This window comes from Mustelus asterias, chromosome 8 (genome assembly GCF_964213995.1).
Source record: "Mustelus asterias chromosome 8, sMusAst1.hap1.1, whole genome shotgun sequence".
Lineage (NCBI taxonomy): Eukaryota > Metazoa > Chordata > Chondrichthyes > Carcharhiniformes > Triakidae > Mustelus > Mustelus asterias.
In genome coordinates this window covers 121906310-121930065 of record NC_135808.1, presented here as the reverse complement: position 1 = coordinate 121930065, position 23756 = coordinate 121906310, and the positions used below count along the sequence as shown (strand labels likewise).

General features: G+C 41.2%; 1 protein-coding gene across 1 annotated transcript; it reads left to right on the top strand.

Moving 5' to 3' along the window:
- Positions 1 to 659: 659 nt before the first annotated feature.
- Positions 660 to 21344, top strand: LOC144497777 (bromodomain-containing protein 4-like). Its single transcript, XM_078219214.1, has 7 exons — positions 660 to 846; positions 4454 to 4524; positions 4617 to 4728; positions 8694 to 8782; positions 11120 to 11331; positions 15846 to 16005; positions 21276 to 21344. The coding sequence occupies exons 1-7, from the start codon at positions 660 to 662 to the stop codon at positions 21342 to 21344; spliced, it is 900 nt and encodes a 299-aa protein (XP_078075340.1).
- Positions 21345 to 23756: the final 2412 nt, after the last annotated feature.

The window sequence follows — 23756 nt, the reverse complement described above, 5'->3', positions numbered from 1 at the left end:
TCGAATATGTGGAGGCAAAACTGCAGTGAAGTAATATATTCCGTTGCAGAGTGGTGGCACAGTGCTTAGCGCTGCTGCCTCACAGCGCCAGGGACCCGGGTTCAATTCCTGGCTTGGGTCACTCTGTGCAGATTCTGCACATTCTTCCCGTGTCTGCGTGGGTTTCGTCCAAGTGCCTCCGGTTTCCTCCCACAGTCCGAAAGACGTGTTGGTTAGGTGCATTGGCTGTGCTAATTCTCCCTCAGTGTACCCGAATAGGCGCCCAAGTGTGGAGACTAGAGGATTTTCGCAGAACCTTTCATTGCAGTGTTAATGTTAGCCTACTTGTGACACTAATAAATAAACTTGAAACTAACTGCATAACCAGTTAGATATTCGGAAGGGCTTTTTGGACTTGATTTGCAATCTTATAAATGCAAGAGTGGCCATCCATAATCTTTTATTTTTCATTTCATAATTTTAATGTACAGTGTTAACTTTCTTTCTGCAGAGAGAGCACCAAAGCCAAAATGGAGCAAATGTAACAATGTTCTTTCTAATGAAGAGAGAAAGGTAACTGTTAAACCTTTAACATCGGTGGTGTGATATTCTGTCATTTCATTTTTGGTTTTCTCAAAACATTTCTTTCCTCCCCAAAGCGCAACCATCTAAATTACAAGATGCGTCAACCAGCATGGAATGCTGTTCCTCTAGTGCAGTCATTGTCTGGTAGTAAAGTACCACCGTCACAACAGACGCATAGTCAACCTATTGTGTTCAGTAATCACCAAAGAAAGATGCAGAATTCTGAGCCTTGGCAGTTTGGGCCATTAAAGGAACCAGCACGGATTATTATTTCACCTCCAGGTAATGATCTCACTTGATTAAAACAGTTTGAGCTCAATCACTGTGTATGATTTGACATTTATATAGGATGTACTTCAAATTCATGTATTTTGAAGCATAGAAACATTATTATAGAGTCATACAGCATAGAAACAAGCCCTTTGGCCCAACGTGTCCATGCTGCCCATTTTTTACCACTAGGCTAGTCCCAATTGCCCCTCTTTGGCCCATATCCCTCTTTACCCATCTTACCCATGTAACTGTCTAAATGTTTTTTAAAAGACAAAATTGTACTTCCCTCTACTAGTACCTCTGGCAGCTTGTTCCAGACACTCACCACCCTCTGTGAAAAAAGTGCCCCTCTGGACCCTTTTGTATCCCTCCCCTCTGGACCCTTTTGTTTCCCCCCCCCCCCCGGACCCTTTTGTATCCCTCCCCCCTCACCTTCAACCTATGCCTTCTGGTTTTAGGCTGCCCTACCTTTGGGAAAACATGTTGACTATCTAGCTAATCTATGCCCCTTATTATTTTATAGACCTCTTTAAGATCACCCCTAAGTCTCCTACACTCCAGGTAAAAAGTCCTAGTCTATCCATCCTCTCCTTATAACTCAATCCATCAAGTCCTGGTAGCATCCTAGTAAATCTTTTCTGCACTCTTTCTAGTTTAATAATATCCTTTCTATAATATGGTGACCAGAACTGTACACAGTATTCCAAGTGTGGCCTTACCAATGTCTTGTACAACTTCAACGAGACGTCCCAACTCCTGTATTCAATGTTCTGACCAATGAAACCAAGCATGCTGAATGTCGCCTTCACCACACTGTCCACCAATGACTCCACTTTCAAGGAGCCATGAACCTGTACCCCTCGATCTCTTTGTTCTATAACTCTCCCCAACGTCCTACCATTAATTAAATAAGTCCTGCCCTGGTTCGATCTACCAAAATGGATCACCTTGCATTTATCTAAATTAAACTCCATCTGTCATTCATCAGCCCACTGACCCAATTGATCAAGATCCCGTTGCAATCCGAGATAACCTTCTTCACTGTCCACTATGCCAGCAGTCTTGGTGTCATCTGCAAACGTACTAACTATGCCTCCTAACTTCTCATCCAAATCATTATTGCCTGTTAGGTTTGCAAAACATAAACAAATACAATTCATGACCACGTAAAAGGCAGTTTGTTAAAGTGGTCTGAGAGCTAAGAATTTTAGTGCATCCGTAACCCTCTTTTTAATTTGCGAATGATTAATGTTTAAACACAGCCAGGAGCATAGCTGTAATCTTAAACTGATGAAAGGTTGGATTATTACAAAAACACTTCTGTAAGTTACCCAAGTAAAAGCAATAAAGTTACGAGATAAATACAGAGATTAAATGTAGATGAAAATAGAAGATACTTAAAGATGAGGTTCGGTTCAGCCCTTTAAAGTATCATTGTGGGCCTGTAGCTGCCAGGTGAATTGTTGGCTGACTGGAGTGAAAGCTGAAGAGCTGTTTTCATCAGCTGCAATGGCTTCTGTGGTTGAATATTTGGAGATTTGCTTTTGCAGACTCAGTAGGTCAGCAAGTTTTTGGAAGAGAGAGACGGTTTCCTATAACTGTGACTATGACACTTGCAGATTGCCGAGACTCTTTCAGCAGAACAACTACTGATTTCTTAACATCTTCCCCTCTGCTCTCCCTTGGCCAAGAACCCCCCCTGTTGCTGCCTGTTGGAGTTCCTACTTGAGGTTCCGCAACCTGCCATCCAAGATGGCATCTTACAGCCGTCTTTATCCAGTTCAAAACAACCAAAATGGCTGATACATTAATTTTCAATTAGTCATTGTTTGAAACTAGCAAGGAATTAATTACATTGAGGTCCTTTTATGAAGTCCCTTCCTATCACATGTTCCCCTGGAAGCCAAAAGGTTTTCACACCTTTTTAAAAGATTAAATTGACATCCCTGGAGGAGTCTTTAGATTTCAACAACCCTTCATAGTCAACATTAGAGATGAGAGTCTGACCTGACTTGAGCAAACACAGGTGTTGGGTTGTATGTCCATAGGTTTGAAAATGGAGATGTACCTTTTTTTAAAAAAAAGTCCTTAAAATCTGTAATACCTTAGTTACACATTTGTGATGTGACTTTGTTACAACAAAAGTGTAGATAATTTCGCAAGCCATATTTGAGGCACTCAAGTACCAAAATTATCTTTTTCTTCAACAATGATAAAGCTTACATAACTTATTTCTTAACACTAAAGGAAATGATGTTGCACAATTTATTTGCATTTAGCACAGATTCACTTTAGTGGAGAAGTAGTTTGAAAACTACTACCACCCATGCACAATTCCATTTGTTAATGGTTCCATTATTCCTGGTGTCCTGTAAAACCTGCTATCTTGAGTATTGTACAGACCATGAAAGTATCCTTAGTTTTTTAAAAACTTGTCCTGTTCACAGCCTTACGAGCACTGGTTTATTCTGACTTGTGTGGTTGCAATTAGTAGATGCTGGTGCAATCCAATGACTTTTGCAGCTTTTCTTTTCTCCAGTGCCATCCTCCAAATTAATCACTGTCATCACCAGGGTATCATGTAGCAGCATATTCTGTCATCTTCACAGGACTTTGCATGTGGAATTTTGTTTCTGTTGTGCGTTTGTATTGTATATTGCAGCTTTTTCAATCTAGTGGCAATTTCCAATAGGAATAACCGTTCCTGGTTTGGAACAATAACCTTCAGCTATGGTATGGCCCATACATAACCATAGAATCCCTACTGTGCAGAAAGAGGCCAGAGTCTGCACCGACTCTCAACATCCCACTCAGGCCCTCCCCTCTGCCTGTAACCCCATGCGTTTACCACAGCTAATGCACCTAACCTACACATCTTTGGACTGTAGGAGGAAACTGGAGCACCCAGAACAAACCCATGCAGACACTGGGAGAAGGTGCAAACTCCACAGTCAACCAATGCTGGAATCAAACTTGAGTCCCTGCGCTGTGAGGCAGCAGTGCCCATTTAAGAATACTATTTTATGTTTTATGGCTTCTTTTACTTAAAATTGCAGTCTTGTATTTTCCAAAAGTCTGCCTGTATAGCCTTAATCTTCAAGTAGCAATTTGCACCCTGACTGTTTGGGTGCTTATTTCTTAAAGGTCATGTACGTTTTTCCCATATGTCAAATTAGTAATTTCTTTCATGGGATGTGGGCGTCACTGGCAAGGCCAGCATTTATTGCCCATCCCTAATTGCCCTTGCAAATGTTGTGGTGAGCCAGTAGTCCAGCTGGTGTAGGCATTCCTGCAGTGCTGCTAAGAAGGAATATCTTTGGAATGAAGGATCTATCTTTAACAGCAATTGCAGATGGACACTTTTTCCAACTGTAAATACAATGAACTGTAATATAAGCAAAATGGTGCATTTGCTAGTGTTACTTGGGGGAAAGACACCAATGCAAATGAAGGAAGGAACAGTAACTATATAGAAATCTGTTCTCATTTGATATTGTTGAATATTTAAGTTGTCTATAATCAAGAATGCTGTATCCAATGTTAACCTTTCTGTTGAACTTTCAAAAGGAAACCTACTAGTCATGTCTGAATTAACACTTGGTTTCTTGTTTTGAAGGGCTTCCTGCAGTTGTATCCCCGTTGCATTCACCACCTCTGTCGAAACTTAAATTTCTGTCAGCCATCCACGTAAAGTAAAATCTATTCTGATTTTTAAAAAAATGTAATTTGGACCAGTCTAAATCTTAAAAGAAAATAGTTTACTGAATGTTATTTCCTAGGAACCAAAGTCTTCATATAATGTAGAAGAAGAATGTAATAGCATCCCAATTAGACAAACCAAGTCACCTCTCGAAACATGCAGTGACCCAATGCCTGTCACGCTACAACAAAGTAAGTCTACAGCATTCTAATTTAGAATTTTTAAATGTATATTTGAGCTCTTTCACTCCATGAAATCTAGATATGGAAGGGTGGTCAGGAAACAACATTAAAGTGTGGAGAGATCAGTGGCCAGATCTGGACCAACCTACCAGCCTGGCCAGCATAGATCTGCATTCGCAACATAACACAAATTGTGCATTTGGTGGGATTCAGCCCTTTGTATTTCTCTAACAGAACCATCTTAGATTGAATGGTGTGCAATGAGAAAGGATTAGTCGGCAATCTAGTTGTGAGAGAACCCTTGGGGAACGAGTGACCATAATATGATAGAATTATTTTGTCAAGGTGGATAGTGATGTAGTTGATTCTGAGCACAGTAAGAAGTCTCACAACACCAGGTTAAAGTCCAACAGGTTTATTTGGTAGCAAATACCATAAGCTTTCGGAGCACTGCATCTCCACATGTTGATTCTGAGACCAGGGTCCTGAATCTCAATGAAGGTAACAATGATGGTATGAGGCATGAATTGGCCATGATGGACTGGGAAACATTACTGAAAGGAAAGACAGTGGACAGGCAATGGCAGACATTTAAAGAACGAACAGGTGAACTCCAGAAGTTGTTTGTTCCTGTTTGGCACAAGAGCGGTAAGGGAATTGTGGCTTACAAGGGAAATTAGGGATAGTATCAGATTCCAGAAAGAAGCATACAAATTGGCCAGAAAAAACAAAAGGCCTGAGGATTGGGAGCAACCTAAAATTCAGCAAAAGAGGACCAAGGGATTGATTAAGAATGGAAAAATGAAGTATGAAAGTAAGCTAGCGGGGAACATCAAAACTGACAAAGTTTCTATGGATATGTAAAGAGAAAAAGATTGACAAAATGAATGTAGACCCTTTACAGTCTGAACCGGGAGAATTCATAACGGGGAATAAAGAAATGGCTTTGCTTCAGTCTTCACAAAGGAAGACATGAATAATGTACTAGAAGTTTAGCGAGACATGCTTTAGTGAGGAGCTGAAGGAAATCGGCATTAGTAGAGAAATGGTTTTGGGAAAATTGGTACTGGGGAATTGCTAGAGTCTACTATCAAGGATTTCGTAACTCAGCATTTGGAAGGCAGTGGTACAATCAGACAAAGTCAGCATAGATTTACAAAAGGGAAATCGTGCTTGATGAACCTATTGGAATTTTTTGTGGATGTAACGAGTAGAGTTGACCAAGGAGAACCAGTGGATGCGGTTTATTTCTTTCAAAAGGCTTTCAACAAGGTCTCACATAGAAGACTACTGTGTGAAGTTAAAGCACATGGGATTGCAGGTAATGTCTTGAGATGGATAAAAAGCTGGCAAGCAGATAAGGAGCAAAGAGTTGGCATAAATCGGTCTTTTTCTAATTAGCAGTCAGTGAGTAGTGAGGTTCCGCAGGGATCTGTGCTAGGACCCCAACACTTCATATTATACATTAATGATTTGGAAGAGGGAATCTCCAAATTTGCAGATGATACAAAGTTTGGTGGGAGGGTGAGCTGTGAGAAGGATGCAGAGATGTTTCAACGTGATTTGGACAGACTGTGTGTGTGGGCATCTGCATGGCAGATGCAGTATAATGTGGATAAATGTGAGGTTATCCACTTTGGTAGCGATAATAGGAAGACGGATTACTATTTGACTGGGTGTAAATTGAGGGAGTGGGTACTCAGAAACTTTGGATTCCTCATGCATCAGTCGCTAAAAGTAAGCGCGCAGGTACAGCAGGCAGTAAAAAAGGCAAGTGGTATGTTGGCCTTCATAGTGAGGGGATTTGAGGATAGGGATGTTTTAATGCAATTGTATAGGGTATTGGTGAGGCCACATCTGGAGTATTGTATGCGGTTTTGGTGTCCCTATCTGAGGAAGATGTCCTTGCTATAGAGGAAATACAGCGAACGTTTACCAGGCTGATTCCTTGGATGGCAAGTCTGTCATATCAGGCTTAGACAGGGTAGATTCAGAAAGAATGTTCCCAATGGTGGGGGGTCATTGTTTGAGGATAAGGGGGGTAAACCTTTTGGCACGAAGGTGACCATAAGACATGAGAGAAGAATTAGGCCACTCGGTCCATCGAGTCTGCTCTGCCATTCAACCATGGCTGATATTTTTCTCATCCCCATTCTCTTGCCTTTTCCCCATAACCCCTGATCTCCTTGTTAATCAAAACCTATCTATCTCTGTCTTAAAGACATTCAATGATCTGGCCTCCACAGCCTTCTGCGGCAAAGAGTTCCACAGATTCACTATGCTCTGGCTGAAGAAGTTCCTCCTCATCTCTGTTTTAAAGGATCATCCCTTCAGCCTGAGGTTGTGCCCTCTGGTTCTAGTTTTTCCTACTAGTGGAAACATCCTCTCCATGTCCACTCTATCGAGGCACCTCAGTATCCTGTAAGTTTCCATAAGATCCCCCCTCCTCCTTCTAAACTCCAGTGAGTACAGACCCAGAGAACCGTTCCTCGTACGACAAACTCTTCATTCCAGGGATCATTCTTCTGAACCTCCTCTGGACCCTTTCCAAGGCCAACACATCCTTGCTTGGATATGGTGCCCAAAACTGCTCACAATACTCCAAATGGGGTCGGACCAGAGCCTTATACAGCCTCAGAAGTACATCCCTGCTCTTGTAGGTGAGGAGAAATTTCTTCACCCAGAGGATGGTGAATGTGTGGAATTCACTACTACGTAATGTAGTTGAGGCCAAAATATTGTCTGATTTCTAGAAGAAATTAGATATAGCTCTTGGGGCTCAAGGGATATGGGAGGAAGGGGGGATCAAGATATTGAATTCAATAATCAGTCATGATCAAAATGAATGGCGGAGCAGGCTTGAAGGGCCAAATGGCCTCCTCCTCCTTCTAGTTTCTATGAATCTAGAATGATTATCCAGAGCTTATCTTGCACAAATGCAAGTCAGGCATTAGGATTTAGAAACAAATTGAAATCTTAATAGAAAATTGTAAAATTTATACTAGAGTTCAATTTGCCTTTTTGAAAAGCCACAGATGTGTGAAAGCTTTCATGGTACCAGTTGATTCAGATGGGCTGTTTTTGTCTGGTGGAGCATAGCAGTACAAAAATGACATTTAAAGTCATTCCACACACTTTAGAAATATTTTTCTTGCTTTAAGAAATTGCCTTTGGAATGCTGCTGTTGGGTCAGCTAGAGAAGCACTACCCAGTGTTGAACTGCAGTACTGTTTGCTTCTACATAATGTCATATCACGTTGTTAATGTCTTGGCTTAATTCAAAGAATGACTTAAAAGTGAGGTAATGTTTTATATAGGTGCCTCCTCCCCACCACTTGAACTTTCATTCTAATACTGCTTATCTTGCTGTAAAAGCCCCTAAGATTACAGCGTTTAATGACATACTAAGTTCATAATTACCCCTAAACACCCACATACGCCCAGAGAAGCTGATGTTTTATCTATACAGTGTCAGATTTCTCCATAATTAATTTCTCCTTGTAAAATGTATTTTTTTAAAAGGTGATCTTTGTTTTATTCTAGTTTCTATGCTAATCCAATCCTTTTGGATCCAATCCTATCAGAAAATGTAAATTTTAAAGTGAAGAATATTAAGTATTTTCAGCTTCCCAGTTTGTTGTGTATGAGTACTTCAGGGTGTTGGCTGCTTGCTTGCTTATTGACATCACTGTTGCTGTATGTCAACTCATTCCCTGACTTGGTGACAGACTAAACTGCTATTAAGGAAGGGAGGAAGCCTGCCACGGACATTGCCAGATTGGCAGCTTTCTTCAGGCCCACAGGCAAATGCATCACTTCAAAATCTCGTGTGTCGGTGCAGACCCAATAGGCCGAAAGGCCTCTTCTGCACTGTATGATTCTGTGTAAATGTCCACTAAATCCTTATGTTATGTGTATTGCATATTTTGTTGCATTAGTATTGCTAATAGTTAAAATCTTTCTAAATATTCCAGATGTGGAAGTTGCTCGTACTGATGAAATGAAAGCAAGTCGTGACAATAAACCAGCCCCAGAGGCTAAAACCACACCTGGTCCAAAGAAGGTGAGACTTCTTATTTCTAGACTTATTATCTGTGACAAAAATGTTGTTAATTTTTCCCCTTCAAGTATGGAATTATAACTTCTCTTGGTATGCAGACTTTTTTTGTACAGTAAAACTAAAATGCTTCCCTGACAAGTTTGTAAGCAATAGCCTTTTGATTTGAAGTACCAAGTGACTTATTTCAAAGAAGCCGCCTTTATAAAGCCGGTTAGATGGTTGCATTAAGATCCATGAGCAGAGGTGGCCAATATTTAAAACAGAAAACAATGGACAAAAACTATATCTGACAAAGGTTCAAGTTCTGTCCTTTGTGTGTTAAGCTCCATTCAATCATGGAAAAGCTCCATCAAAATTGATTTTCCACAGTCATCAGCTCTGCAGAAATTGTCATTTGGGTTGAGGATTGCTATTGGTGTGAAAACTAGACAAACTAGGGTCAGATGTTCCATTCTTTAAGTGATTTAATTTAAGGAGTTTGCTAAAGCAATAGAGATGATACCAGGAGACATTAATTATGCAGAGAAGCTATAAAACCTTGCATGTCTTTGCTACAACATTGTGAGTTGCAGTGATCTAAAACAGATGCTCAACCTTCTCCAAATCCCTCATAATTTAAGTTGTGTGAAAGCAATTTCTGCTGGTCAGGTAGCTGCTAGATGAGGGCCATACATTTAGAACTATTAGCAAATGAACAAAAGGTGCAGTTAAGAGATTTTAATGTATTGCGTTCTTGTGCAAAAGTATTTTACATCAAACTCGGATAATTTCAGCTCTGCAATTGTGTATTTCCATCAAGTGCTGAGAGTTTTGTTCGCCGTAAGAGGCTGTCCACCTACACGGTTATTTTTAAAAACCAGTTTTGCCTATGCCATGGGATTTGGACTCCGTGCACTGCACATAAACATTTTCCTGTTTTTAGTCATCTTTATTTGATCCACTTTAATGATCAGTTTTTTTTTTAAACTTCTCTTTGTCCCCAGACAATAATCTCCCATAAAGTTTTGGTCCTGATCGCATTTCCAGCCATTTGAGACATGAACTTGCAGGATTAGTTGAAGCCAAATGTTAAGAATCCCAAACCCCTGTGCAATGAATCAAGCTGACTGAATTATTGATAGCAACCTGCAAAATGCAGCATTTCCTAACTCGCTTGTTGGATTGCCAAGTCGACTTCCAGATCAGCATTAATATCCTAGGCAACCACGAATATTTAAAGCCTGACTCCCACCTTATTTGGAACAAGTGAGCTCTTTATGCTCTCGGGCTAGTTTACTGTCGCCATTTGCTTTATTTTCATCAGAATGGGCAGCTTCCATATCCGAAATATTGTAACTAAAATAACAAATAATTCTTAAATAGAAAAAGAACTGTGCAACCTGATGTTAAATTGAACTTTTAACCTTGAGCATCCACACCAAGCTTTTATCACGTAAATATGTATTCGACTAAATTTGGAACATTTCTAACCACCCACACCTCATCATCAACTCCTAAATTCAATTCCAGTAATCCTACAACAAAATACACATTTGAATGGACTTATCTTGCATTAAGTTGATCTTTCTCTACATCCTATCTATGACTGTAACACTACATTCTGCACTCTCTCGTTTCCTTCTCTATGAACGGTATGTTTTGTCTGTATAGCGTGCAAGAAACAATACTTTTCACTGTGTTAATACATGTGACAATAAATCAAACATTAAATAAGAATTTTCCATGGGCAAGACTGTGTCCTCCTCCTTCCCCAAAACCCAGATATTTGTTCTTAAGCTCTCCACTATCACAGTGATTAGCACTGCTGCCCCTCAGCGTCAGGGACCCGGGTTCAATTCCCAGTGAGGGTGACTGTCTGTGCGGAGTCTGCACGTTCTCCCGCGTTTGCGTGGGTGCTCCAGTTTCCTCCCGCAGTCCAAAAGACAAGCTGGTCAGGTGCATTGGCCATGCTAAATTCTCACTCAATGTACCTGATCTGGCACCGGAGTGTGGCGACTAGGAGATTTTCATAGTACCTTCATTGCAGTGCTAATGTAAGCCTATTTGTGACAATAAATAAAATAAACTAACTCTTTTGTGGCTCCCTATATTCTGCGCCCCCCCCTCACCCACGCTCCTGTACACTAGAAATGGAATCTGACACTGTTCCATTATTAAAGACAAATTCTTGTTGTTCTTGATCCAAGAAATGTCAATGTAACTATTGAAATCCAATTGGCATGATTTAATTAGCATGCTGAAAATATCAAAGTAAGACAATTTGTGTCTAAGCCAGTTGCTGTAAAGTTTTTTTTTATTGATCTGCAATTTCTCAAGCTGCTTTAATTTTTGATATATTAGGAAATTGAGGTCAAGAATGCAAATTCTTGGGCAAGTTTGGGCAAAATGATGACCGTAACTCCAGTAATAAAATGTTCTACTGAGAGCTTCAAGTTGTTCAGAAAAGCAGCAATCGAGAAAGAACAAAGGGAAAAAGCTCAGGAAGAAATGAAAAGATGCCACCTTGAGCAAGCTGACAGCGATCAAAAGAAAATGGCATCAGAGCAGCAAAGGTAACAATTTATACCAAAGGAGCGGGTTTGGACACTAATAAAAAAGCAATTGTGAATGTTCTTTCCTCTCACGGAGGTGATTCACTGCACAGCTGTGCATCCAGACACACTAGCAGACTTTAAAATGCCTTTGTAAGTGACCATTTATTATGTACAAAATTAAATGTCAAACATTGACCAGCTTCTCATAAGAAATGGCAGAGTAAAGTTCAATTCCGTCCCTAATCCAGTGTCTACGTAAATGACTCCCACAAGCCTCAGGTAACATCTACTCACTTCCTAAGGTTCAAATCCAGAACTTTTTCCAGTGATTATGGTACAGGACCACATCACCTTGTGTATTTGCTGGCTAAGCCACCAGGTACCCTTAGATAATCCCTTGGTCATTATACCAAACAACCAAGAATTTAGCATTGTTAGAATTCTGGCAATTTCATTTGAACCACAATGATGCAAAGTTGGCTGTTAGACGTTGTACCTATTATTCTAATTAGAATTCTATTATTCTGATCAGAATAATAGCATTTTCCCCTTTTACCCCCCTGCACACCATTCAAGGCCCCAGGCACGTCTTTCAAGTGAAGCAACATTTCACCTGCACCTCTTCAATTTGGTTTATTGTACTCACTGCTCCCAATGTAAGGTATGACAATTGATGAAGTTTGGAATGCAATTGATGAGCGTCAGAGGAGAATCCGAGCACCATTCACTTGGGGAATATAAGATTTCATTATAATACATCGTCTTTACAATTGCACAAAAAGACCCATCAAGACCATGAATTGAACATTTTTGGGTGATGTCACTGAGTGGCAACATGAGGATGAGAAACAAGAGGCCAAGTACAGAGCGAATACAAGGACAAAGAATTAGGGATACAGATTCAGATTTTTAAATTCACCATGCTGGTGTATCCAAGTTAGCGCAAGAAACATTTGTGGGAGGTTCAGATACTTTAAGTGCAGCAAAGAATAAGCCAAGTTTCAAATAATAGATTTACAGTGGATCTATACAAAATGAAATCTTATGACTACTTTACAGAACAGAAGACTATCAGAATTTTGCTATAGGCTCAGATGATTTAAGCAGTCAAAGTACACTCCCCCACCGCCCCCTTAAAATTCCCCTTGCCATTGAAATTATTTTTTTAACCTGTTACCACTTAAGTTTGTCACAGTTGTCAGACCTTCTAATCCTCAACATGATAATCGTAGAACCCCTACAGCGCAGAAGGTGGCCATTCAGCCCATCAAGTCTGCACCGACCACAATCCCACCCAGTCCCTATTCCTGTAACCCCTCATGTTTACCCTGCTAATCCCCCTGACACTAGTCAATTTAGCTTGACCAATCCACCTGCACGACTGTGGGAGGAAACCCACGCAGACACAGAGGGAATGTGCAAACTCCACACAGTGACCCGAGGCCGGAATTGAACCCAGGTCCCTGGCTTTGTGAGGCAGCAGTGCTAACCACTGTGCCACACCAAGACCTCCTTCATTGAGCATCTCCTGAACTGTCAGCCAGATTTGTCGGAAAAACTGCAACGCAAGAGCAATGTCTGTCTCCCGTTTGTTCTGTTGGAAGTAACTTACAGATGTACACAACCAATGATTTTGCAGCCATAGTTTCACTCAAAACAAATTAGACAGTGCTAAGCAAATTGGGGATTTTTTTTTGGCCTCACTTTTTGAAAGCCAGACTGTTCATGCAGTGACCCAGCTCTTGGGGGATTGATCCGATCACTCTGACTTTGTGACCCAACCACAATGGTATCATTCCAACTGGTGGCACAGTGATTAGCACTCCTGCCTCACAGCACCAGGGACCCGGGTTCAATTCCAGCCTTGAATGACTGTCTCTCTGTGTGGAGTTTGCGCATTCTCCTGATGTCTGCATGATTTCCTCCGGGTACTCCGGTTTCCCCCCTAACTCCAAAGATGTGTGGGTTAGGTGGATTGGCCATGCTAAATTGCCCCTCAGTGTCGGGGACTAGCAGGGTAAATATGTAGGGTTATGGGGATATCTGTCACAATGCTGCCACTCAGTGACATCATCCAAAAAATCTATCCCTTCTGGTTGCTGGCCGACATTCTAGAGGAAACCAGCAAGTAGGAAAGATCAAAACTGGTCTTTCTTTTGAATATTCTATTAGTTTTCTCCTCAACGTGCTCTGCTCCAAGAGCAATCCCAGATTCTCTAATCTGCACATAACTACACTCCCTCATCCCCAATATTATTTTGGGAAACCTCCTGTATTCCCTACAAGGACTTGACATCCTTCTAAAGTGTAGTACACAGAATTATACACACCACTCCAAATGAGACCTAACCAGGTTTTTGTAAAGGTTTAGTAAGCAATGATCCTACTTACCAAGCCTATATCCTCTGTACTTTTTTAAACTACCTTCACTTGCCTTGATACCTTCAAGGATTTGTGAATATGCACCTCTTTGTCCCTCTGCTCTCATCCATTCAGAATGGTACCGTTTTAGATTACAATTCCTTTGCATGTTGTTTCTGCCAAAGTGTCACTTCACAACTATACACATTAAATTGCATTTGTCACTTGGCTGACCATTTCACCTGTCTGTCCTCCACCCTCTCTGCTATACACTACGTTGCCAATGTTGTATCAGTCAGAAACTTTAAAATTGTACCCAAGTCCAGGCCAGTTGTACATAATGTTAGGGACCTAATCAGAAACTCCAAGCTATATTATGAAGTTAGCCTAGACCCCAACTCTTACTTTTGATTTTGGCATTAGGGTGAATACAAGGCATTATTGCTCCAGGTATGATTCAATTGACCCACTAGAAAACTTTTATCAAAACAAACTTAACACAGAATATAACAAAAAGAATTAGTATAACTTTTACCAATTAAAATACTTAAACATGACTAAGTATAATTCTTAACAGCTAGCTATCTCTATTGTTCCTATTTAGCAGTATCCCTCATAGACATAAATCCCTATAGAACCTGTAGCACCAAAAGCAGATATGCTTACATGGACACTAGTTTTCCAGCCTTTTAACAGTTCTGGACAGAGATCCAGGCAGCAGTTTCCAGAAAAGGATATATCCTCAAACAGCAGAACCTAGACTCCAGACTTTAGAGACAGAAAGGGAAATCTCTCCCTATGCAGTTTCCAAAACAACAACAACTCATACAGCAGACTCTCAGATATCCACTCCCAAAAGGCAGAATCTCTGAGAAAGAGACTTATTTCCTGGCAGATTCCAGTCTCCAATTTCAGAGAGGGGAAAAGAGAGGCTCTCTAACAAGTTCATAGCATCTAAAGCAGCAACTAAGCTTGAATTCCCTGTGTAAACCTAGCTCCACCCAGTCATCTATCAATCTATCCAATCGAGTCCTACTCACTACAAACAGCAGAACAGCATTAGTTTAGAGTAAAACGAACATTCTCGCAATTGGGAGCAATTATGCTGCTGCAGTAACAATACAGGGCTGCTGGATATAGACAAACCAACATTGATAACAACTGTTAAAACCGATCCTGCACAAGAAACATGGCAAATATATTTCTTAAAGTTACAGTATTGTCACAGTAACAAGAAAGGTAAATGCCCAAGCACCAGCCCTTGGGGAAACCCACTACACAGATGCTTTCTTCTGAAAAGCATCCATTTATCACTAGTCTCTCTGCTATCCCTTTTGTCAATTTTGTAAACAAATTGCCATTGTCCCTTTCATGCCACATTGTTTCTATTTTCCAACATGTCTAGTATACCAAACTTGGAAAATCTATATTTACAACATCAATTGCACTGCCTTTAGCCTCTGGGTTTTGCCGTTTTTGTAAGGTGCTTCACTTTCATCGAAAGGCATTTTCTCCACAAGGAAATTCATTCCAAGCATATGTCCTGTATCTGATTGCTGACCACATGACTTTTGACTCTGTTAACTGTTCAGGATCTATTTGCGTTATCACTTGCTACTCAGGATCCCAGCATGTTGTTGCAAATCGAGGCTTGTATACGTTAAAAATCACCAAAGAGCACTAGGTACAGACATTGCACAAAGTCCTTGAAGACACATTTCCTAGATTATTATTTTCTATCGCCAAAGTTCCTTTTTGAAACCTAACATATTACTAAAGATTAAGCAGAAGCAGCATCAAAAGTAATGTAGCATTTCCTTTGAATTATTTGGAAATTATTTTATGATAGGATATGATGAGTCATTTGCCTAATACGCAAATATCTTTGTGAAGCAACCTGAAGTTTTTTAGCTATTGGCTTCTATGGCAGCAGTGACTCTCAATGTATCGAAGGATATGTGAAATCTAGTTGCAAGATTGAAACTAATTTTATTTAGGAAAGAGCATACATTGCAATGATCTAATTTCAAAAAATCAAATTGTGGAAGGCAGTTCTGCAGACTGAACCTGGCGACTGATGATCACTCCCGGTTACCAAGTTACTTGCATATTGTATGCCAACTTAAAATTTCCTTTCAAGAGGTCACACTGACCCAACACTTTTGTTGCAGAGAAAAAGAGAAGGAAAGTGTCCTGGAAGAGGATCAAAGAGCTCAAGCTGAGGTGGGTGAGAAACAGACAGAGCAGAAGATGCAAGAGGCGCACGAGGCACCGGAAAAAGAGAGAGAGCTGGCCAGGAAAAAGGAGCAAGAACGTAGAAGGAGAGAGGCAGTAAGTAGCCCAAGACGATACTTTCCAAAAACCAAGACCGCTGCTATTGATTTCGCAATAGTGATTAAATAGTTAATGGGAATGTATTGTGCTCAAGGTGGTAGTTTCTGTGATAACTTTTCCATTTCTAAGAAGCTGCTTCCACCCAATAGTAAAAGCCGCGCGCACACACTTCCTCATCCACAGTGAGAAGCTAACAGAAAATGTATTGTCCTAGCAGTTAAATCTGCAATTTAAGAGTTGGTCTTTGTCGTTAAGAAATGCCCCAATTTTGGTAGTGTTACAATGTAAGGGCTGGGAGTCGAGAGTGAGCTTTTTTAGAAACTGTTTGTCTTGAGCAATTTTGATTATTTTACTACACCTGCCCATGTTTTAACCAATTTCTTTGCTCTCCATGTATCTATACAGTTATCCCTTGAAGGTAACCATCACTTCTGCTTCAGTGGCCTTCTCTAGTAGCTTATTTCATGCCTTTGTTACCCAGAGGTCCAAGGGCGGCATGGTGCACAGTAGTTAGATCTGCTGCCTCTCAGCAACTGGGACTTGGCTTCAATTCCAGCCTTGGGTGACTGGTCTGTGTGGAGTCTGCATGTTCTCCCCATGTCTGCATAACCAGAAAGAATGCTTTCTATGGTGCATCTGTAAAAGTTGGTGAGGGTTGTAGCTGATATGCCAAATTTCCTTAGTTTTCTGAGAAAGTAGAGGCATTGGTGGGCTTTCTTAACTATAGTGTCGGCATGGGAGGACCAGGACAGGTTGTTGATCTGGATACCTAAAGCCTTGAAGCTCTCGACCATTTCTACTTCATCCCCTTTGGTGTAGTCAGGGGCATGTTCTCAACTACGCTTCCTGAAGTCGATGACAATCTCCTTCATTTTGTTGACATTGAGGGAGAGATTATTGTTGCCGCACCAGTTCACCAGATTCTCTATCTCATTCCTGTACTCTGTCTCGTCATTGTTTGAGATCCAACTATGGTGGTATCATCAGCAAACTTGAAAATTGAATTGGAGGGGAATTTGGTGTAGTCATAGGTGTATAAGGAGTATAGTAGGGGGCTGAGAACACAGCCTTGTGGGACACCGGTGTTGAGGATGATCGTGGAGGAGGTGTTGTTGCCTATCCTTACTGATTGTGGTCTGTGAGTTAGTAAGTTCAGGATCCAGGCGCAGAGGGAGGAGCTGAGGTCCAGGTCACTGAGTTTGGAGATGAGTTTTGTAGGAATAATGGTGTTGAAGGCTGAGCTGTAGTCAATAAATAGGAGTCTGACATAGGTGTCTTTGTTATCTAGGTGTTCCAGGGTTGAGTGCAGGGCCAGGGAGATGGCATCTGCTGTGGACCTGTTGCTGTGGAGGCAAACTGTAGTGGATCCAGGTAGACTGGGAGGCTGGAATTGATTTGTGCCATGACCAACTTTTCGAAGCACTTCATAATGATTTATGTCAGAACCACCGGACGATAGTCATTGAAGCACGCTGCTTGGTTTTTCTTGGGTACTGGGATGATGGTTGTCTTAAAGCAGATAGGGACCTCAGATTATTGTAAAGAGAGGTTGAAGATGTCTGCGAATGCCCCCGCCAGCTGATCTGTGCAGAATCTGAGTGCATGTCTGGGTACCCCATCTGTAACCCCCACGACTTGCCTGGGCTTGCAAAATCTCACTAACTGTCCTGTCTGGAGACAATACACATCTCTTTAACCTGTGCTTAACCCTCTCTCCACTCACATTGTCTGTAGCTTTAAGACTTGATTACCTGTAAAGACTCACATTCCAACCATTATTTTGTAAATTGAGTTTGTGTCTTTATATGTTTGTGAACAGAACTCCCACTCACCTGATGAAGGGGCAGCGCTCCGAAAGCTAGTGGCTTTTGCTACCAAATAAACCTTTTGGACTTTAACCTGGTGTTGTGAGACTTCTTACTGTGTTTACCCCAGTCCAACGCCGGCATCTCCACATCTTGTACCCCATCTGGACCAGTCGCTTTCCATGGGTTGACCTTCGAGAAGGCTGCTCTGACATCTGCAATGGTGACCCCAGATACAGGTTCATCCAGGGTGGAGGGCATGCTCTCGCTGACCTCTTGCTCAAAACGGGCATAGAATGCATTGAGCTCATCAGGGAGGGGCGATTTTACATGCCTTCATCTTGTAGCCTGTTGTATCTTGCAGACATTGCCATAGTCAGCGGAGGTCTGTGTGGCTAGCCTGGGACTCTAGCTTGGTCTGGTACTGTCTTTTGGCATCTTTGATGGATCTCCTTAGATCGTATCTGGCTTTCTTGTATAGGTCAGTGTCGCCTGACTTGAACGCCTCAGACCTGGACTTCAGCAAGCAGTGGCTATCCCTGTCCATCCATGGTTTCCGATTGGGGAACACACGGATTTGCTTCTTTGGCGCACAGTCTTCTACACACTAACTAATGAAGTCAGTTACTGTAGTGGCGTACTCGTTTAGGCTGTTCGCAGAGTTTTTAAATACTGACCACTGACTCCAAGCAGTCCTTTAGGAGATTATCTGATTCCTCAGACCAACATTGCACGACTTTCTTTGATGGATTCTCCTGCTTCAGTTTTTGCTTGTAAGCCAGGAACAGGAGCACAACCTTGTGGTCTGATTTGCCAAAGTGTGGGCGGGTGATAGAGCAGTAGGCATGTTTGCTATTTGTGTAGCAGTGGTCTAGGATGTTTGGGCCTCTGGTGGAACAGGAGAGGTGTTGGTGGTAGCTTGGTAGTACGCTCTTGAGCTTGGCCTGATAGAAGTCCTCGGCCACAATGAACAAGGCCTCGGGATGTTTTGTCTCAACGCTATTCGTAGTGGTGTATATTTTGTCCAGCACAATCTTCTCGTCCACATGGGGAGGGATGTAAACTTCCATCAGGATAATGGAGGTGAACTCCCATGGAAGGTAGTAGGGGCGGCATTTTAGCATCAGGTATTCTAGGTCTGGGGAGCAGAAACTTGCCAGTGTTGCTATGTCAAGACACCACCAAGTGTTGATTAGGAAGCAGATCCCATCTCCCCTAGCCTTGCCTGAGGCCACTGTATGGTCCATTCAATGGATTGAGAAGCCCTCTGGTTGTAGGGCACTGTCTGGTGAAGCAGGAGTGAGCCACGTCTCTGTAAAACAGAGCACACATTATCTCCAAATTTGTAGATGATGCAAAGTTGGGTGGGAGGGTGAGCTGTGAGGAGGATGCAGAGATGCTTCAGCATGATTTGGACAGGCTGAGTGAGTGAGCATATGCATGGCAGATGTGGTATAATGTGAATAAATGTGAGGTTATCCACTTTGGTAGCAATGATAGACATTAATTAAATGGCTGTAAATTGAGAGAGGTGGATACTCAGCGAGACTTTGATGTCGTTGTGCATCAGTTGCTGAAAGTAAGTACATTGGTACAGCAGGCAATAAAGAAGGCAAATGGCATGTTGGCCTTCATAGTAAGAGGAATTGAGTATAGGAATAGGGATGTTCTGCTGCAATTGTATAGGGTGTTGGTGAGGCCACACCTGGAGTATTGTGTGCAGTTTTGGTGTCCTTATGAAGAAGGATGTTCTTGTTATAGAGGGAATGCAGTGAAGATTTACATGCTGATTCTGGAATGACAGGACTAAGTTGGTTAAAATTATATTCATTGGGGTTTAGAAGAGTGAGCGGGGTTCTCATAGAAATTTATAAAGTTCTAATGGGATTAGTCTTGGTAGACTCAGAAAGAATGCTCCCGATGAAGGGAGAATCCAGAACTCGGGGTCATCGTTTGAGGATAAGGGGTAAACCTTTTAGAACTGACGTGAGGAGAAATTTCTTCATCCAGAGAGTGGTGAATGTGTGGAATTCACTACCACAGAAAGTAGTTGAGGCCAAAACATTGTGTGGTTTTGAGGAATTCACTTGGGATTAAAGGGATATGGGGGAAGGCGGGATCAGGATGAGTTTAAGTTTTCATTTATTAGTCACAAGTAGACTTACATTAATACTGCAATGAAGTTACTGTGGAAATCCCCTAGTTGGCGCACACTGGTGCCTGTTCAGATACACCAAGGGAGGATTAGCATGGCCAATGCACCTAACCAACACGCCTTTCAGACTGTGGGAGGAAACCGGAGCAGCCGGTGGAAACCCACGCAGACATGGGAAGAATGTACAAACTCCACACAGACAGTGACCCCCCCAAGCTGGGAATTGAACCTGGGTCCCTGGTGCTGTGAGGCAGCAGTGCTAACCACTGTGCCACCATGCCGCCCCATATTAATATTGAATATTAAATTTGGATATTGTGGATATTGAATTTGATGGATCAGCCATGGTCATAATGGATGACAGAGCAGGCTGGAAGGGCTGAATGGTCTACTCCTGCTTCTATTTTTAATGGATGTATATTTCAAATTTCTTTTTCTAGAAAATTTTGGTGACTTAAAATATTTCTTAAAGATTCAAGCTGATTTTCTCTCTTCCAGGAGTTTCAACCTAATTAGTTTCTCCTGGGATTTTAAAAGGAATTCATTGTTTTACATAGAATAGCTCTCAAGTATAAGTCAAGAGTGTGATGGAATTTACCTCCACTTACCTGCAGGAGCACAACTCCAACACTCAAAATTGACACTGTCTAGAACAAAGCAACCTGCTTGATCTGCACCCCACCCACAGCCTTCAACATTCATTCCTTCACCATCAGCACACAGTGGCAGCAGTGTGTACTATTTACAAGATGCACTGTAGCAACTCGCCGAGCCTGTTTTCAACAGCTCTTCCCAAACCTTATAACTCTACCACCTAAAGTAAAAGGGGCAGCAGATGCATGGATGCACTACCTCGTGCAAGTTCTCTTTTTATTCATTCATGGGACATGGGCGTCGCTGGCTGGCCAGCATTTATTGTCCATCTTTAGTTGCCCTTGAGAAGGTGGTGGTGAGCCGCTGCCTTGAATTGCTGCGGTCCATGTGCTGTAGGTTGACCCATAATGCTGTTAGGGAGAGAATTCCAGGATTTTGACCCAGCGACTGGGAAGGAATGATGATATATCCTCCGAGCTGCATACCACCTTGCCATGGAACTACAACCCCACTCCTTCAGCGTCACAAACCTGGAACTCCCTCCATAAAGTCACTGTAATTGCACCCACATCTCTCAGACTGCAGTTCAAGAAGGCAGCTCACCACCTTTTTCAGGGCAATTGAGGATGGGACAACAAGTGCTGGCTTTTCCAGGAATACTTTCATCAGATGAATGAATTGAAAAAATAACCTTTATCTCCATTTCTTTACAGATGGCAACTACAATTGACATGAATTTACAGAGTGATATTATGGCAACATTTGAGAAAAATCTTTATTAGAAATCGTGACATTAATTTGGACTCTGTTCATGCAAAAGTGAATTTCTATCTGCATGATGATTGAGATGATCCGAAATGACAATTCTGGGTTTTGCAGTTGTTTAAGCATATTCTAGACACTGGTTATTAAAAGATCCTGACATGAACTTGACCATCAAATGCTTCCTGTAATGTTCCCTGCACACAGTGGAAGATGGAAGAACTTGCACTTGCATATAGCACCTTTTTTCTCAGATTTTTCAAATAACCCAAAGCTATTCGCAGAAATGAAATATATTGTGTATTTACAATTATGTGGACAAACTGTTTGGGGTCTGTGGCTCCTCCTGGATAAAGCAAACTTGTAAAATGGGGTGACAATGTCCCTCGTCTGTCTTTTGTAAACCTGAAATTAAAAGATAATGTGATCTATGTTTTGAGTATTTAGTATAACTGGTTTATAACATTAAAAAAATCTATTTGCACAAATGGCTTTTGATTCACTGTAGTTATAAAAGTCTTGTTTTACATTTAACCGGTTTACTGCAATGATGTACTTATGTTTGTATTGAAAGAATTGAGACAAGGGATAACATTCCGAGTTATTCAAAGACGATGGTTACAATAGGGAAAAAGATGTGATGTAATTTTTTTCTACCGTAACATGTTGACGTGGCATTAAAATTAGAGTTAATAAATATATGTATTGAGTGATTTTCTTTTCATACTTGGTATCAGACATGTAATGAACAGATTTTCTTTTAAAATGTTCATTAATAGATCACACTCTTTTCTGTAATCGGATTGTTTCCACAATTTGAACTTTCCTTGTTTCACTGCTTTGCAACTGCCGACTTGTTTGTAGTTGCTGGCAACTAGATAAACACATGCAGAATTATCCCTTTTATTGGCTATGCTCAATGCACAAGGAGGGCCTGGGTAGGATGCTCTTTCAGAGTCAGTACAGACTCTACGGGCCAGATGGCCTCTATCTGCACTGTAGGAATTCTATGGTAATAGTGATAGATAATAGAGACTTTAGGCCTCTGCAGCGGTCAAAAACCTCTGCAGCGCCCTTTGTAAGTTTATTCATCGGTGTAATGTTTCAGTAAGCCATCTTTGCTTTTTGGAAGGAGGTAATATATTTTTATGACCTGTTGTCCATTGCAATTCCCTTTCCCTCCAGTTCCCCTCCAATCCAACCCCCCTCCAAATTCTGGTAATCCTTGAATAATGTCTCTGAATTTGCATTGAGTGGCAAATTTAGCATGCAGTATCTATTGTGGGTGAAATAGTTCTGTAAACAAATATAAATAAACTCAGAAGAAAAAAATCAGGAGATCTCTGGTATATTGAGGTTTGAGAGAATATGCAATCAAACATTAGATGCACAAAGTTAAGTGGACAATTTTTTTAACCTACTTTCCTATTACTGACTGATTACTGTTCTAGTTTTGTCGGTATTTCTGTGCTTTAATTTGTATTAATTTAATTTTTCACTGTGGCTAATTGTAATGAAGCATTTATTGTATGAAGTTGATCCATATGCATTAAAAAAATTCTAAATATACACGTATCATAAATTTAGCATATGACTTTGTACTTCATTATAGAATGAAACACAACATATTGCATTGTTAACTTTAAGAATGAGCAAGTCATGTTTGGAACCAAATTTCTCAACTCTTTAAGGAAAATTCTCCCTCAGTGTACCCAAGCAGGCGCTGAAGTATGGCGACTAGAGAATTTTCACTAACTTCATTTCAGTGTTAATGTAAGCCAACTTGTGACACAAATAAACTTTAGCATTCCCACAGTTTCCCATTTAGGTAGATAGTAACTTTACATTTTCTTATTGTTCCTATGTAAATGCAACTGTCAGCATTTCTCAGCAGTTGTCTCTGTTCTTACAATCTTTTGTTAAAATGTTAACTTCAGCTTCAGAAAGAGAAATATCTAACACTTTACAACCGACTGATAATTAAGAATTACAAGGTCCAAGCACCTTATTGCACAATGAAAACTCATATTGTTTGGAAATGGGCAGGCCTGAAGTCTCAATTATCTATCACTATTACCATAGAATTCCTACAGTGCAGATAGAGGCCATCTGGCCCGTAGAGTCTGCACTGACTCTGAAAGAGCATCCTACCCAGGCCCTCCTTGTGCATTGAGCATAGCCAATCCACCTAACCTGCACATCTTTGGAGTGTCGGAGGAAATTGGAGCACCCGGAGGAAACCCATGTAGACACGGAGAATGTGCAAACTCCGCACAGTCACCCAATGCTGGGTGACATTTTTCTGGGGTGAAGGTGAATAGCCAGAGGCTGTGGTCCATATTGGTACCAATGCGTTGTGTAGGAAGAGGGTTAAGGTCTTGGAAGTTATTTTTAGGAAGTTAGGAAATAAGAAGTGGGACCTCAAAAAAGGA